The sequence below is a fragment of the Galeopterus variegatus genome, unplaced genomic scaffold (assembly GCF_000696425.1).
Source record: "Galeopterus variegatus unplaced genomic scaffold, G_variegatus-3.0.2 Scaffold1167, whole genome shotgun sequence".
NCBI classification, from domain to species: Eukaryota; Metazoa; Chordata; class Mammalia; order Dermoptera; family Cynocephalidae; genus Galeopterus; species Galeopterus variegatus.
The window spans coordinates 143,172-160,144 of NW_007727278.1; the positions used below are offsets into that span (position 1 = coordinate 143,172).

Below are 16,973 nucleotides of genomic sequence, written 5' to 3' on the forward strand. Positions count from 1 at the left end.
ATGACACCACAAAATGAATATAATGATTCTCAAATAACAGACCCTGTACAGCCAGAAACCCCTGAAATGACTGAAAAGAAATTCCAAGCAACAATCTTAAGAAAACTCACTGAGATACTAGAAGATTCAATCAGACAACATAATGAAATGAGGAAAAAAAATCCAGGATATGAAGGAAGAAATTTAGAAAGAGATTAATACCTTAAAAAAGAATGTAGTAGAACTCATGGAACTGAAAGATTCACTCAATGAAATAAAAAACACAACTGGGAGCTTATGCAGCAGGCTAGAACAAGCAGAAGAAAGAATTTCTGATCTTGAACACAGTCTATTCAAAATAACACAGGCGGCCAAAACCAAAAAAAAAAAAAGAGGAAAAAAATTTTAAAAAATGAAGAAAATCCAAGAGAGCTAGCAGACCACCTTAAGTGCACGAACATTCAAATCATGGATGTTCCAGAAAGGGAGGGGAAAAGAAAAAGCATGGAAAACCTATCCAACAAAATAACAGAAAACTTAGGGCTGGCCCAGTGGCGCACTGCTACAGTGCGCCGCTTGGGAAGCGCGGCGGCGCTCCCGCCGAGGGTTCGGATCCCACATACAGACCGGCCGCTCACTGGCTGAGCGAGGTGCGGGAGCAACACCGAGGGTTACGATCCCGTTGCCAGTCCCAGTCCAGTACGGGCGCGACAATGAGGGTTGCGATCCGTTGCCAGTCATGAAAAAAGGCAAAAAGGAAAAAAAAAAAAAAAAAATAACAGAAAACTTAACAGTTACAGGGAGAGACACAGACCTTCAGATCTAGGAAGCACAAAGATCACCAAACAGATTCAACCCAAAAAGATCCTATCCAAAACACATTATAGTGCAAACTGGCAAAGCTCAAAGACAGAGAGAGAATCTTAAAAGAAGCAAGAGAAAAGTATCAAGTCACCTATAAGGGAGCCCCTATCAGACTAATAGCAGATTTTTCAATAGAAACTGTATGGGCCAGAAGAAAATGGGATGATATATTCAAAATACTAAAAGAAAAAAACTGCCAGCCAAGAAAACTCCACCCAGCAAGGCTACCCTTTAGAAATGAGGGGAAGATAGTGTATTTCCCAGACAAACAAAAACTGTGGGAGTTCACCACCACATGACCAGTCCTACAAGAAATCTTTGAGGAAGTCCTGCATCTGGAATCTGAAAAGCGACAATCACTACCATGAATACACAAGAAAGAACAAAACCCACTGGTAGAACAAAAATGCAAATGAGAAAGAGAAAGAAACTAAATTTTACCACTGCAAAAAACATAATGACAGTGTAATAATGCCCCTGCTTTATTTCTGATTTTAGTAATTTTGGTCTTCTCTCTTTTTTTCTTGGTCATTCTAGATAAAGGGTTGCAGATTTTGTTGATCTTTTTAAAGATCTTTTTGGTTTTGTTGATTTTCTGTATTATTTTTTAATTCCCTATTTCGTATATTTCTGTTGTGATCTTTGTTATTTCCTACTTACATTTGCTTTTAGTTTAGTTTGCTCATCTTTCTCTATTTTTTTAAGGTAGAAGTTTACATAACTGATTTGAGATTTTTATTATTTTTAGTATAGTTGTTTACAAGTATAAATTTTCTTCTAAGCTCTGCATGAACCCTGCATCCTATACATTTTGATATGTTGTGCTTTGATTTTTATCTCAAAGTACTCTCTAATTTCCCTGTGATTTTCTTTTTACCCACTGTCTATTTAGAAGAGCATTGTTTAATTTCCCCACATTTGTGAATTTCTAAGTTTCCTTATGTTACTGTGGTCAGAGAACATATTTTCTATGATCTTAGTCTTTTAAAATATATTTAGACTTGTTTTGTGGCTAAAAATAAAGAAAGAAAGGGACAGGGAAAAAAAGTCTGGTCAGTGAAAAAGGACAAACAGATAAAGGAATAGAATTGAGAGTCCAAAAAGAAAAGCCCATCTATTTAGGGTCAACTGATTTTCAACAAGGGTGCCAAGACCATTCAATGGGAAAGAATAGTCTTTTCAACAAATGATGCTGGGACAACTGCAAGTGGATAGCCACCTTCAAAAGAATGAAGGCAAACCCTTATCGATACCATATGCAAAACTTCACTCACAATGGATCAAATACTTAAATGCAAAGCTGAAATGACAAAACTTAACAGGAAACGTGAGGATAAATTTTCATAACTTTGAATTTGGCAAAGGATCAATAAATATTTGTTGACTAAAAGAACCAGGAACTGCAGGAAACAGAAGACTAGATGAACATTGAGACAAGGGTGGTATAAAGAATAGAGATCAATCTTGGAACGTACCTGGTGGACACAATCCTTTTAAGGAGCCTTGCTTCCACTGCTGTGGGGCAGCTGATTGATTATGAAGTCTGGTGGTGGCGGCTGACTCAGCTAGGACCTATGGGGATAAAATAGGGACAGGCATGAGTGGCATCCAGATCTCACCCATCCCAAGATCAATCTCACATTCTTTTCCCCCACCCCCAGCCTCCATAACTAAACAGAACTTGAATCTTTCCCCCAGTTCTGAAACTCTCAACCATTCGTGTGTATTCGTATTAGTCTCTTTGCCTTTTGGGGTTAGCCAAGTAATGCACACTTGAAAAACTCTCCTTTTTTCCTTTCTCTTATTAAAAGATAAAACACTTTTGTCCCAGATAGTGGGAAAGTATAGGAAAGTTTTTACTAGAATAAAAATAATCACATCCCTCAACCAGAAATTGCATCCATTAATATACTGTCTTATTTACTTTGACTAGTTGTCTGCATATGTGTGAAATAAATCAGGCCTACAATTTCGTTATTGTAAGCTTTCAAATAAAGAATTTTAATTCATAAATAGTTACAGGATAATTCAGACTATCATTACATATTGTGGTTATTTTGCTAAGTAGTATTTTTCAAGGAATTTGTCCATTTCTCCAAGTTTTCAAATTTATTGGCATTAAGCTATTGTTAAGATCCCATTATTATTTTTAATGACCATAGAGATTATTCAATCACTAATTCCTGATACTGATGTTTTGTGCTCCTGCTGTTTTCATTTGAAATTTGGTTTATTGATTTTATTTTATTCAATGTATTGATCATTTCAGAGAACCGACTTTTGGTTTGTCAATTCCTTCTATTATTTGTATTATATTTCATTGATTTTTACTCTTATTATTTGCTGTTACTTCCTTTGAGTTTAACTTACACTTATTTTATGGGTAATTAATGTGGATCTTCAGGTCATTGACTTTTATGCCTTTCTTTCCACCCCACCCCCACTCCCCGGTCCTCGCACCTGTGAGCCCAAAATCAAAGTTGCTAATATGACTGTGGAAGACCGTTCTTCCACCGACCCCCAGCTGCTGCCCTGTCTGCTCTCTGCACCTTTTCCGTCACCTCCACTTTATCCTTCACTGCCTCCTTCCTCTTCTGCTCTCTCTGACTCCCCTTTTTCTCCTCCCCTGACATCCCCACTCCCTCCAACACAACTGATTCTTCCAGCCCCTCTTTAATAGCCTCGTCACCTCCACTTTATCCTTCACTGCCTCCTTCCTCTTCTGCTCTCTCTGACTCCCCTGACATCCCCACTCCCTCCAACACAACTGATTCTTCCAGCCCCTCTTTAATAGCCTCCTTTGAGGTCCAGACAGAAGGAGATGGAAACCCACAAATTGCATATGCACCTTGGGCTAAATCAGAACTTTTGGCCCCACTGAAATACGTCCCCAGTCCTAAAACTAACTCCCTTGAATTTGAAGGACATTTTAGTCTAATCATCAGAGCTTATCAACCTGGGTTCTGTGATCTTTTTCAGCTCACCCACATGTTCGTGGGAAATGCTTTACTCAAGATTGGATGCCAGCTGCTGGATGGGAAAGTCATCTTGAAGATTTCACATTAGCTCGAGCCCCAGGATTTGATAAAGCACAGAAACAGGCTATGAAACTGCTAACGGCCATTCCCTCCATATATCCCCATCAAGTAAATTGGAAAGCCATATAGCTGCACACAGAAGAAGGACAAATCCATCCTTCGCTGTTATAATAGAATTGAGCAAACTTTCAACAAAATTCAGGATCAAAATTTAAATGACAAAACAACCAATTTATTTAATCTCATTTTTGTAGTAGGTCTTTCTGAGGCCCTCACTGCCCTAGTGAAACAACACAACCTTAGTTGGGCAGCAAAATGACTCCACACAATTGCCTCTCTGGCCAATGAATTATTCAAAACCTCAGAAAAGGACAAAGTCTCTAGGGCTATCCGAGCCTTAGATTGTGTAGAAAAGACTGCCAATGCCCTTTCAGCTACAACAATTAAAAAGAGATTTCCCCAAATATGCCCACTTTCCAAAATCAAAAGACCTGCTTCTGAAGCAACACTGGACATTTCAAAAGGGACTGCCTTAACTATAAACAATGGCTATAACTAAATCCTGATAAAACCCCCAGCCCTCCTTCTCAACAGAACTAGGGGTGCTCTGAGGACATTCAAGGGACATTTCCCCTAGTTAAAACCAACCAACTAGGGGAATTAGATATTAAAATAGGGGACAAATAGTCAGAGCTCTGGTTGACAACAGGACTACTCTGTTCCTCCATAACCCTGACATGCTTTCAATGTCCCCTTCCTGGAGTTCTGAATTCACCCAGATGGTTATTGTTATTCACCCAGCCTATGACAGTTCCTAAATCTTTTCCTTCTCTTTTCAAGTGGGAACCCTCACTGGCAATCCTTGCCTCTTACTCATCCTGTGGGCTCCTATATATCTCCCAGGAAGAGACATCGTTGAACCCTACCAGGCCCAAATTTCCTTCTGTAGATGGGGAAAATAATGCTTGAATTGTCCTAACGAGAGACTCTGCTGCAAAAACAGTTCTTACCCAAATTCCACCTATTCAGTTAGCCTCACCAGCGCTACCTGGCCTGCTCTCCAAGAACTACCTGAGAACCTTGGACACAATCCAATGCTGATGTTGGTCATATCCATTTAGCACCTCCAATTAAAATCCAGATAGACCGTAATAAACCCCTCCCCAATATTAGACAATATCCCCTAAACGCTACAGCCCTAACTGGCACACAACCTCATACAACCCATAATGGATAACTTGATACATAAAAATCTTGTCGTCCTTGCTCCAGTCCTTGCAATATGCCCATCCTACCCATTTGCACACCCAACAGAAGAGGATGGCGATTTGTTCAGGAACTTAGGGCTGTCAATAACACAGTCAACTCCTGACACCCAGTGGTCCTCGACCCTCACACCCTACTTTCCAATGTTCTATCCCTATAATAACTATAATCCCTACTTTTCAATATTTCTCAGCTATCAATCTTTGCAGCACCTTCTTCAGTATACTTGCAGATCCGGACAGCTGATCTCTTTTTGCCTTCACTTGGAAAGGCCAGAAATATACCTGGACTGTCCTTTCCAAGGACAACCCAACCTACTTATTGCAAATCCTTAAGGCTGATTTGGCCACCATCTCCTTTCAATGTGGGTCCACTCTGCCCCAAACATCGATTATTTACTGTTATGTTCACTTTGCCCAGAGGATTGCCTCACTGACAGCCTCCACCAACTCCACAATATAGCAGTCATAGGACACACATTCTCCACGGGAAAATTACAGTTTTGTCAAATCTCTGTCAAATTCCTGGGACACCTCCTAACCTCAGGGGGACTAAATTTTAACCCCTCATGCCTACATGGTGTATTAGTCATCTACCTGCCTCACACACAATAAAAACCAAAAAACCAGCTTTGAAGGTTCCTGGGACTTGCAGGCTATTGCTAAAATTGGCTTCCCAACTTTTCCTTGATGTCCCAGCTGCTTTATAATTTACTCAAAAATTCCTTTCCTGATCCCATTCAATAGACCACTGATACCCAACAGTATTCCAAGGACATAAAGACCCAGCTTACCTTAGCCTCAACCTTAGGGCATTCTAACTATAACCCCCTTCCCATTTGTTCACCTGTAAACATGAGGTAATGCTTTGGGTATTCTTACTTAATTCCATGGGGGACAGAATAGACCCACAGGATATCACAGTCAACAATTAGATCCAGTTGCTCGTGGACTTCCCCTCTCCTCAAAGCAGTTGCTGCTGTTTCTAACCCTCTAAAGGCTATAGAAAAAAAATAGTTATGGGGCCTCCTCTCACTGTCTATGGGTCTCACTCTGCCTGGGCTCTCCTCGATTCCCGTCACACTCTCACACTCAGTGCCTCTCTGCCAGCCGTCTAGGAACCACGAAGTGTTCTTTTTATTTTTGACCCACTTTACTATCCTGCTACTTTGTTCCCTCTCAGATGATGACATTCCCCATGACTGTATTACCTTGAAAGATCAAATTCTTACCCCTTGACTAGATCTCCAAGACACTCCCCTACCCAATATAGATTACAATTGGCTTATTGGTGGGTCAAATTTAAGGAGGCCCAATGGTAATTCTCAAGCAGGATATGCTATTGTCTCCCTTCATGAGGTTATAGAGTCTGGCCCCCTTCCTGATGCCAAATCCACCCAACAAGCAGCACTATGTGTTTTTACTAGGGCATGCCTTTTAGCCAAAGGTAAAACAATTGATATTTATATAGAGAGCATGTGTGCTTTCAGAGCAGCTCATGATTTTGGCATGCTCTGGAAACAAAGTGGCTTTCTTAACTCATCTGGACAGAATGTAAAAAGCAAAGACTACATCTTGGTGCTCTTGGACACCATTCAAACTCCAAGGGCTTTAGCCATTATTAAAGTTCAAGGACATTCCTCTGCCCAAAATAAAAAAGAATAAGAAACAAGACATCCAATATTACTGCCAAGTTGGCCACTTCTCAAGATATATCATCTTTTCTATTAACAAAAACCTCACCATTTTCTGCCTTTCCTCTCATTCCCTAATTACAGTGAATGCTGGTTAAAGCCCAGGCTATCTCTGGAGAATGAAAGGGGTAAACAAACAGGTTAAATGAGGATGTTTTTTGACTTTTCACGGTGCCTCTGGGTGGGTCTCAATCACCTCCCCATTCTTTCTAACAGCCTCCAAAAAGAAAAGTTACCATGACCTAACCCACTGAAACACCAATTAAATAGTCCAGGGAGGGAAAATAATATTATTGGGGTCCTTCTCCTTCCATTGCCCACCAGGCCTATCAACTGCAGAATGTGCCCACGGTACAATCCTGGGCCACTTCCCACTACCAAATGGTCCCTTCGAAGTATGGCAACTAGATTTTATTCAACTCCTGACCTAACAAGGATACAAATATTTGCTCGTTATTATTTGAATGTTTTCACATTGGGTTGAAGCCTTCCCCTGACATCAGGAAAAAATTATATCAAGCTGGAGAACTCCACAGTGGCTGAGAAACTCATTTTATAGGACAAATAATTCAAAATACCTGTAAAATTTGGCCTGTCTATCAGCATTTCCATTGTACTTCACCATTCTTCCACCCAAACTTCACCATAAGTTTGATGTTCGCTCTTGCTTCAATTTTAGCAGGAATCGTGCTGCTCTGTAGGGGCTCTCTTCAAACTGATATCTTATCCTTTTTAGTTGCTCAAACTACATCCAGTTCAGATATGCTATAACAGGTGAGTACGAGTTTATTTTGGTGCCAAAAAATTTTGAAATCCATGCAGTTTTTTCATAATACACATTTTCCATGAACTTTTTGTATGCACCTTATACAGCCACCAGGATGAGAAGATGACTACATCTGAGACAGACTGCTATTCCCAAGAGTCCAGACAAAACCAATACGTTCTAACAGCTGTTATTGTCCTTACCTCTACTCTGTCAACCAGCTACCCACATCTGCCTGTCTTGGCTTTTTGTGACCTGTGCCAGTCAAGCCATCAGAACCTACTCCCATCATACTCATATTGGCTCTGCTCACCTTAGATCTGATCAATGATGACTCTGGGTGGACTAAAGTTCATATTTTGACTCGCAATTGGATTATTCATACCTTATGGGTTAAGCTTTTCTTCACCATGAGTCTTAGAGTTTTGACCATCATACTCATATTGGCTCTGCTCACCTTAGATCTGATCAATGATGACTCTGGGTGGACTAAAGTTCATATTTTGACTCCCAATTGGATTATTCATACCTTATGGGTTAAGCTTTTCTTCACCATGAGTCTTAGAGTTTTGATTTTGACCATCTCCCTTTCCCTGTTCTCCTGTAAAAGTCCACTGAAATTCATAGAAAAAACATGCTATTGTCCAATTTTCTCAATCATTAGTTTCTTCTGGGAACTTATCAGAATGTTGAATTTGTCACTATTTATCTACTGGTTATTTTGCACATAATAAGGATCCTATCATTGTACCTATCTTCAACTTCACTAATGTTCTAATTTTACTGTCACTCACACAAAAAGGCCCCTTGATGAAGCCTATTGAGAGTTAAGTCTTTACCCTCTAGACTTCTGTTCTCTATTTTCCCTTACCACCACCTATTGTCATAAGTAGATATTATATGCCTCAGGACAAATTCAATTGTTCACACTCAACTAACAGCATACTGGCAAAACACAGGGCACGATATTGCTATACCCTTGACTTCCATGACTCTAAATTATATTGTGAATTTCTCTATAAGGATTTCTCTAGCCCCCTATCTTGGTTTTATCTTAGTGAGCATTGTCCAGAAGAAGATACTAATCCTCTTTATAAGGACTGCTAGAAACCATCACATTCCTGGGGTCTGGGCTTCCTCTCTGCAACCCCCAATCCCTTGAAGGTCTCCCAGATAAGCATGACTTCCAATCCTTGGTCCTTGCCCTATTCTGACTCTTGGTTCAACCCCATTCTCAAAACATACTTCATAGCGAGTCTCTAAATTTCCAAAATGTATCAGGAATTTTATATGCTCCCACTGGCTATATTTGTGTTTATGAAAATGAGAAAGATCTTTGGGCCTATGAATGCCTTGACAGATGGCAGATGGGAGAGGCCTGCTTCTTAGGACATTTAACCACATCATTTACTGTCCTCAAGGCTGTTACTCAGGCAGGTTCCCTTCATCACAGACAAAGGAGGGCCTTATCCATAACTGATGATTACCCTGATGGGGACCCATCTGAATAGGAACATAATAGCTTCAGACATTTCCAAGAATGTGATTTGCTGGAAAATGTCAACCTCAGTGAAGGAGCTATGCTTGGAAGATTATTGGGGTCCTGGTTTGGACTTAATACAGGTTGGAATAAATATAGGATTAGAAATCTACCTCATGCAGTTAGAATTGTCTGCTCCACCACTGGAATCATTAAGACCCAACAAAGGTCCTTATATTCTTTTCCTCATGGAGTCTTAGGTAACCACATTGCACTAGACTACCTGCTTGCTGCAAAGGCAACATTTCTGCTGCCACTACTACCTCATGCTGTCCTTGGATAAATACCTCTAGCCAGGTTGAATTGGAAACTTCCAAATTTTAAAACTGGCAGTCTCTAAAAGGAGGGCTCTGGAAGGGCCCCCTTAGCTAGGCAAAATTCCAATTCTCAGGTATTTTTATTGGCTTACCTCTGGTATTGTTTCCCTCTTATGTTCTGCCCAACAGTTTTTAATGATCCTCCTCCTACTAGGACTACAAATGTGTCTCCTCTTTAACGTCATTCTAGCCTGTTTCAACAGATACCTACAGGAAACCCTGACCTAAATCGTTTTGGCCCAACACCTTGAAGCTTTAAACTCACACCAAACAGAAATTGAAACCAACCTAGCCCATGAGACTCTGATCCAGATTTGACAGGTACCTGGGTGCCTGCTGAAAGCAAATGGCTCTAATAGCTCAATTGGCCACTATGCTGCCCTGAGGATTCCAACATGGGACTAGATGGAACTGGTGAAGGTAGCCAACTACTCCAGCACCATAAATGGGACATAACCAACATCATCAATTATCAATGCTGTCTGCTGACAGCTTCCAATCAAAAATGGGAGATGTAAAGCCTGAAAGAGCCAAACCTTGAGATGGATCCTGAGTGGCTGAGTCTAAATTCTGAATGGAGCAGAGCAGCCACCTGCTGAGTGGAGGTTACACAATGTCAGTCAATTGTAATGACAACCAACCAGGACTGAACAGGCTTGCATCCCTCATTTACACAGCATACCGGAACATGAGTCTGAATGGGAACTTTCTCCATATAAAACAACCCCTGTCCTTTTTCTGGCAGAGTGCACTTTCTTTTTGTACCGAAGCCTAAAACTCCCAGTTTGAAAACTGTTTGCCAGCCAAAGTCTCCCTTTATCTCCAAATTCTTTTCCGTTGAATTTTGTTAACAAAGCTTCATCCCCATTGTAACAGTATTAAGAGGGTGGGAAATCTGACTATGGTTTTTAAGAGAAGATTGAATCATGAGGGCATTGTCCTCATGAATGGATTAATTCATTCATGGATTAATGGGTTATAATAGGAGGAGATGGGAAATCTGACTATGGTTTTTAAGAGAAGATTGAATCATAAGGGCATTGTCCTCATGAATGGATTAATTCATTCATGGATTAATGGGTTATAATAGGAGGAGACTGTGGCTTTATAAGGAGAAGAAGACAACATGTGAGCATACTCTTGCCCTCTCGCCATGTGATGTCTTGTGCCACCCAGGACTCTGCAGAGTGCCTACCAGTAAGAAAACCCTCGTCCAATGTGCCTGCTGGAACTTGGACATCTCAAACTTTGGAACTTTGAGAAATAAAAGTATTTTCTTTATAAATTACCCAGTGTCAGGTACTCTGTTGTCAGTGACAGAAAGTACACTAAGACAGCACGTCTGATTCCCTTACGACAGTTCCGGTTCACACGGAGCTGAGGCACAAACATACCTCAAGGTCAATTCAGGTGAACAGTCTGGAGGGGCTGCCCAGGCAGAGGAGAGAAATGCCATCAGTGACAGGGACAATGAGGGACACAGAAGAAAAAGTCCACACAGACAGATCACAAACAAATGTGAAGTCAAAGTATGGGGGTGGAGGGTAAAAACAAGTGAGGGGGGGATAAGGGAGACCAAGGGGGCAGTCCGAGACCTGAGGTTGTGCCCCTAACAGAATACGTCTGATGGGTGTGTGGGGGGAACGTTGTCCCAGGTCTGTTCCTTCACGGACTCTACTGACACTGCATTCTTCCAGACATGAGTCATGGGGGGGTTTCCTTGCCTTGCTCCTCCCCCACAATTGTCACAAGTGTTAGACTTTCTAGAGCCTCTTGCTATTTCCTCTCTGGGGAAAACACACCCTAAAAGCTGCCTTGTTAATCTTAAGGAGCAGTTCTGATGTCTGTTTCGGACTTGTTCTCAAGGTCCTTCTGTGGTCTGAGATGTGCTCTTAGTTTTTCTGGTCTTTTTGTCTGTTTGTTTGTTCTTTAGGTATAAGAAGACTCCTGGATTATGAATCAAGCCATCAGGCTTCTTGCTCAGGGCCAGCCATTAGACAGCTTCATAGTCCTGGACGTCTGACTTCCCATCTTCTCTAAACATGTTTACTATCCTTGAAATTAAAGGGTTAAATTAAATGACCTCTCAGTGACCACAGAACAGTGGCCCAGTGCTGGCCAAGTGCAGCCTCACAGATGAGCACAAGACACTCACCTGGGGACAGTCAGCAGAACCCAGGGGCCCAATCTCTGCTACTGCTGCTGCCCTTGAGGCTTGCTCGCCCCCTGCCCAGCCCCTCCACTGTTTGAACATTCTCTGTCTCACACTGTTTATCCAAAACAAAGACAGTAAGTGTTCCTTCACAATCTAGCTTATGAGAAGTAAGTATGTTAATACATGTATAAAGTGCTGAGAACAGAGCTTGGCACACAGCAAGTACTGTATTTAATTAAGCTGTGGATGATGAGTACTATCATTACCCACAATGTTGGTTTTAATCAAAACCACATGCTCCAGGCCAACAATAGTATAACCTGGTCTCTCTACACCATTAGAGCCTCCCTGGGGGTGTGGTGAGGGGAAGGCAGTGAGATCTCATGTCTCCCTTGTGCTACTTCCTGATATTTAGGTCCTGGTGTCACCTCTTTTACAAGACTTTGGGCTTCCAGGGAGTAGGATTCACACAAAAGTCACACTGCCCCACCCCAACGCCCATCACCACACAGACTTTCTCAGAGTGGGGGGTTCATCATCTAGTGATGGGTGAATAGCTGCACCCCTCCCCCAGGACACGCATGAGGTGATCCTGGTGGTGGCCTCAGTTCCTGCCTAAGGACAGGCTCCAGGCTGCAGCACAGGGAGGAGGGGACCCTGGAGAGCTCTGTGGACTCTGCGCAGATAATCACAGTGCAGGGCAGAGGCCTGGAGAAAGGGCTGCACAGAGGACTCTCGAGTCCTGCAGTGGGCACGGCCAGCATCTGCTGATTCTGACTGTGCGTGCCTGAGAGGAAGCCACCGGGTGAGGACAGACCATCAGACATCAGCAGAGGGACAAGGACTGAAGACTACCCAGGGCAGGTAACTGTTCATGTTCCCATTCCCACGGTGGGCAGAACTCATCACAGGGGTGCTGGCTGGTCATCAGAAGTCAACCACTGTGCCCTTAGTAGTTAACCAAAATAGTTCCAGAATAAAGTGACTGTAGACTGGGCATAAAATTAAAAAGCCAGTATCAGAGGATCAAACTCATGCTCCTATTTATTAATTGAGCATCAGAACAATATCCACATTATAAAGGAGCACATCAAAATCCAATATATGATAATTTAAAATTCAGGGTTATCGTCTAATAAAAAATTACTAGGCATGAAAAGAATCAGGAAAATATCCTCATGACCAAAGATAATAATCAATCAATGGTAACAATCCAGAAAGTGACAGAGGTAATGAAATTAATAAACAAAAGACATTAGAACAGCTGTTGTAAATGTTATAAATATCAAGGGTGTAAAAAAACATAAACGTCTTCAGTAGAGAAATGAAAGATATTAAAAAGACCCAAATGCAAATTCTAGAGATTAAAAATACCACATCCGAAATGCAAAATGCACTGGATAGGATCAATGGCAGATTAGCTGCTGCAGATGGTCAATGAACATGAACACAGAGAAATAGGAGTATTCTAAAATGAAACAGAAAACAGTTGAAAAAATGAACATTCTCAGTTCTGGAGCAATATCAAGTGTTCTCACACAAGTGGCCCAAGAACAGGGACTGAGGACCTCTTTGGAGAGGCAGGGTGACCAGCCCTCTATAGCCACATGGATTAAGATATTCCCGGTTCACTTCAAACTGCACCCCGGGCAAGGCACCCACCAGAGGACAACTGAAAGTGTGTTAGCCATGCCTGGCCTGAGACCTGCAATGCTATTGCTGTTGTCACTTGCAACCGGGCTCCTCTGCAGTCCTCAGGACCACCCAACACAGCTCTCCACCTTGCTCTGAGGGTGAGAAGCTCCTGTCTCACCCTCAGCACACCCATACCAAGGTGCCAGTGCAAACAGATGCAGGCACTAGTGGGCACAGAATGTGTGCCCTGTGGTCCTCCAGCTCCAGAGTAACTGCCACCAACACTGAGGATGTGATTTGTCCTCCCACATGACCTCTCACATCTGCCACTACAGCTCCCTGTGGTTTACAAAGGGTGGCTGCAGACTTTTATCTCCTCACCATTTCAAACAGTGAGAAGCTGGGGCCACACCAGGGACACGAAGGAGCAGAGCAGGGCCAGAGTCTCCAGCGTCCAGTCTCAGGACCCTTCGACAGTTGGGACAACTGAGTTCTGAGCCTTCAGAATTTCCTAATTCCTACTGTGATAAAAGAGGGGCCCAGGGTGGACAGACCTAGAACAGAAATTGGAGCATCCCAGCGTTTACAGAGCAAGGACCTGGGGTCAGGATCTGAGCTCACCACCAGGCCTCACCTGATGTGATCCTAACAGTCCGAGCACACACACCCCATCTCCATCCAGGGCGTGTCCAGGTGGCCATAACTGGCCCCAGCTGACCAGTTTTCAGGTACAGAGCTAGGGTTTCAGTCTCCCCTGTCACAGTCCTCTGTGTCTAATCTGGGGTTTCCAGGTCTTCTGCTCTTATTCTTATAAATCTCATGGATCCTTGAAACTGTAATAGCACCAAGGAATCAAAAACACAACTCTGTGGTGTACAACTGTTTACCTCTTACTTCAGCAAAGTTCCGATACCCAATGTAGCAAGAGTGTAGGGACAAAGGCAAATTTGCGGACTCTTGGTGTGAGTGAACAATGGTACAACATTCTTTTGGAGGAAAATCTGTCAACATCTAAACAGAATTCTAAAATCATTTACCTCAAGGGCCCAACAACTCCACTTATAAGGAGCTGCCCAGTATGCAAGTGCGCATAGATACATGCACATATGATACTAACAGGGGTACTTATTACAATTCTGTTGGAATTACCAAAATCAAAAATAAGACACAATCTAAACTGCTATCCAGAAGAGACAACAGTAAATTAAACTGTGGCTTACCCATGCAATAAAATACTATACCTTTCTTAAACATAAGATATATCTGAATGGGCGACCATAAAAGATCTAATGTAATTTACTAGCTTCAGAATCATAAAAATCTATCATGTCTACAAATGCATAGAAAAAGGCTGACTGATTAGAGGGCTGTTTGGGATGCCAGAAGGCCTGGGTCTCACATATCCAAAGCCATCGAATTCAAATGTTTTACCTTGTCTATACATGTGATCCCTACAATCTGGTGGAGACACACTGGTCTGACAAAAATAAGCAATTCATCAAGCAGTATTAAACATGGTGCCCACCCATGTTTCTTTTGAACAAGTTGATGTTCAGAAAATAGATTCTATAATTATTTCGAGGTTACAAAATTTTAGTGGTTTCCTGGATTTAGTATTAATTTGCTAAACAAAACCATCTGAAGTTTCCTGACACCTGTAAGGTTGGTTTGCAGTATTTAACTTTAAAAACAAAACAAAAAAAACCATAAGAAACCTGGAAAAGTGCGATTAGCAGGAGCCTCAATCAACTTGGAAAAGAACTGTCAGCATGTATATTTTTTCATACTGATCTGTTGCTTGTGCAAAAAAAGAAGGAAGAGGGGAGACCGGGAGGGGAATACGGGGGAGCAGGAGGGGTGTGGAGAAAGGAAGATTTCTCTGCATCACTCCCCTACAGGGTACCAGGTGTGGCTCGGAGGTGGCTCAGGAGTTTACACACTTCAGCTCTCCCCATCGATTTTGAAATGCCCGAATAGTGTTCCTTCCCCTTGGAGCCGGGCGAAGAGGAGCGGGGAGGAAGGAGGGAGGGAGGCGCGCGGGCCGCAGCCGCTCCGCCTGTCCCCGAGCCCGGTTCCTGTGCCGAGGACTCTTGTCCCTCTCGGCCTTGGTCGGTTCTGCCGGGCCTGGTACCCCGATCTTACTCCAGCTCCGACGACGGGTTCGTCTTGCCCGGACATGCCCGACGACACGTGAGCCAGGCACCCCCGCCGTGTCCCCCACTCTTCCTGCCCCTCCCGGCACCAGGCGCGCTCTTGCCGAGCCAGGAACCGCGGCGGGGACTCACCGGCAGGAGGGCACCGAGGACGACGAAAACAAGGATCTGGGGGGTCCGGAGCCGAGACCTGGCTCCGGGCGCCCGCCCGGGTCGTGGGGCGCGACCTGCCCCGGCCCCCGAAGCGGCCAGTGCGCTCTGTCCCTGCCTTCCCACGTCGTCAGGGAGCGCTCCTTGTCGCGGCCCCGCAGGTTTCAAGCCCCCGGAGTAGATCAGGAAGCGTCCGTGTACTTTGTCCGCACAGAAACGTCCCAGCATTTTGCTGGCTACGTGGCCTGGGGCTGCCTTCTGTCCCCACGCGCTACTCTACCGGGATCTGGCGCCAATGCCCGGAGCCCGCGGCCTCGCCCGGTTTTACGTCGGCTGGTGTTGCGCAATCCGTGCCAGGCGAATCGAATCGGGGATACCCTGTGCGTTTATGCAAAGTATGTCCTCAGACCACAGTGTTATTTAACTGTAAGTCTACAACAGAAAGATAGAGGGAAAACCGCAAAATACTTATTAAACCACACTTTTCTAAATAACACATGGATCAACGAAGAAAGCTCAACAGTTAAAAAAGAAATTAAAAAAAACTTTGAACTAAATGAAAATGCAATTTATCAAAATTTGTGAGATGCAGCAAAAACAGTGCTTAGAGGAAATGTATAACAATGGATGTATTAATCAAACAAGAAGAAAGATTTAATGACAATAATCTAAGATTCTACCTTAGGAAACCAGAAAAAAGAGAGGAAATTAAATCCAAAATAAGCAAAAGAAAAGAGAAAATAAATGAAAATTAGAACAGATATTAATAATATTGGAAACTGGAAGCCAATAAAACCAAAAGTGGTTCTTGGAAAAGATCAACAAAATTTGGAAACCTCTAGCCAGGTTAACTAAGAAAAAAACAGAATTGGTACAAATAACTAATATAAGAAAAGAATGAGGGGCCATCACTACTGATCCCAGGGACATTAATAAATAACAAAAGAATGTTATGAGCAACTCTAGACCCACAGAATTGATAATTTAGATGAAATGGACCAGTTCCTTGAAAGATGCAATCTACCAAAATACACACAAGAAGAAATAGATACTAAGAGAGGAGAAAAAATCATATAACATGCTCAATTAAAAGTGGTCTGGCCTAGGAGATAACCTTCCCAAACAGGAAGCACCAGGACAGGATGAGTTCATTAGGGAATTCTACCAAACATTCAAAAAAGAAATTACAATTGATCCTTGAACAATGCTGGGGGTGTGGACCAACCCCTCCCCCCAGTGGAAAATCCATTATAACTCCTCCCTCTTGCACTGCCTGCCCCAGCCACGGGTGCGGGTGCGGGTGGGCTCCACATCATTATGTAGTTGTTGGGAAGTAGTTAACTACTTAACTACTACTAGCCTACTGTTAGGTAGGCTACTTAACTGTTGGGGTAGTTATGTCATGAGCATATAACCA

General features: G+C 42.8%; 1 protein-coding gene across 1 annotated transcript in view; it reads right to left on the minus strand.

Moving 5' to 3' along the window:
• The window catches only part of TNFRSF10A (tumor necrosis factor receptor superfamily, member 10a), a 45,520-nt gene extending 29,736 nt beyond the window's left edge, over positions 1-15,784 (minus strand). The window contains exons 1-2 of the mRNA XM_008575283.1: positions 15,539-15,784; positions 2,319-2,415 (exon numbers count right to left, since the gene is read on the minus strand). Of these exons, the coding sequence (XP_008573505.1) occupies positions 2,319-2,415; positions 15,539-15,784 (343 nt within the window). The remainder of the gene's footprint in view (positions 1-2,318; positions 2,416-15,538) is intronic.
• Positions 15,785-16,973: the final 1,189 nt, after the last annotated feature.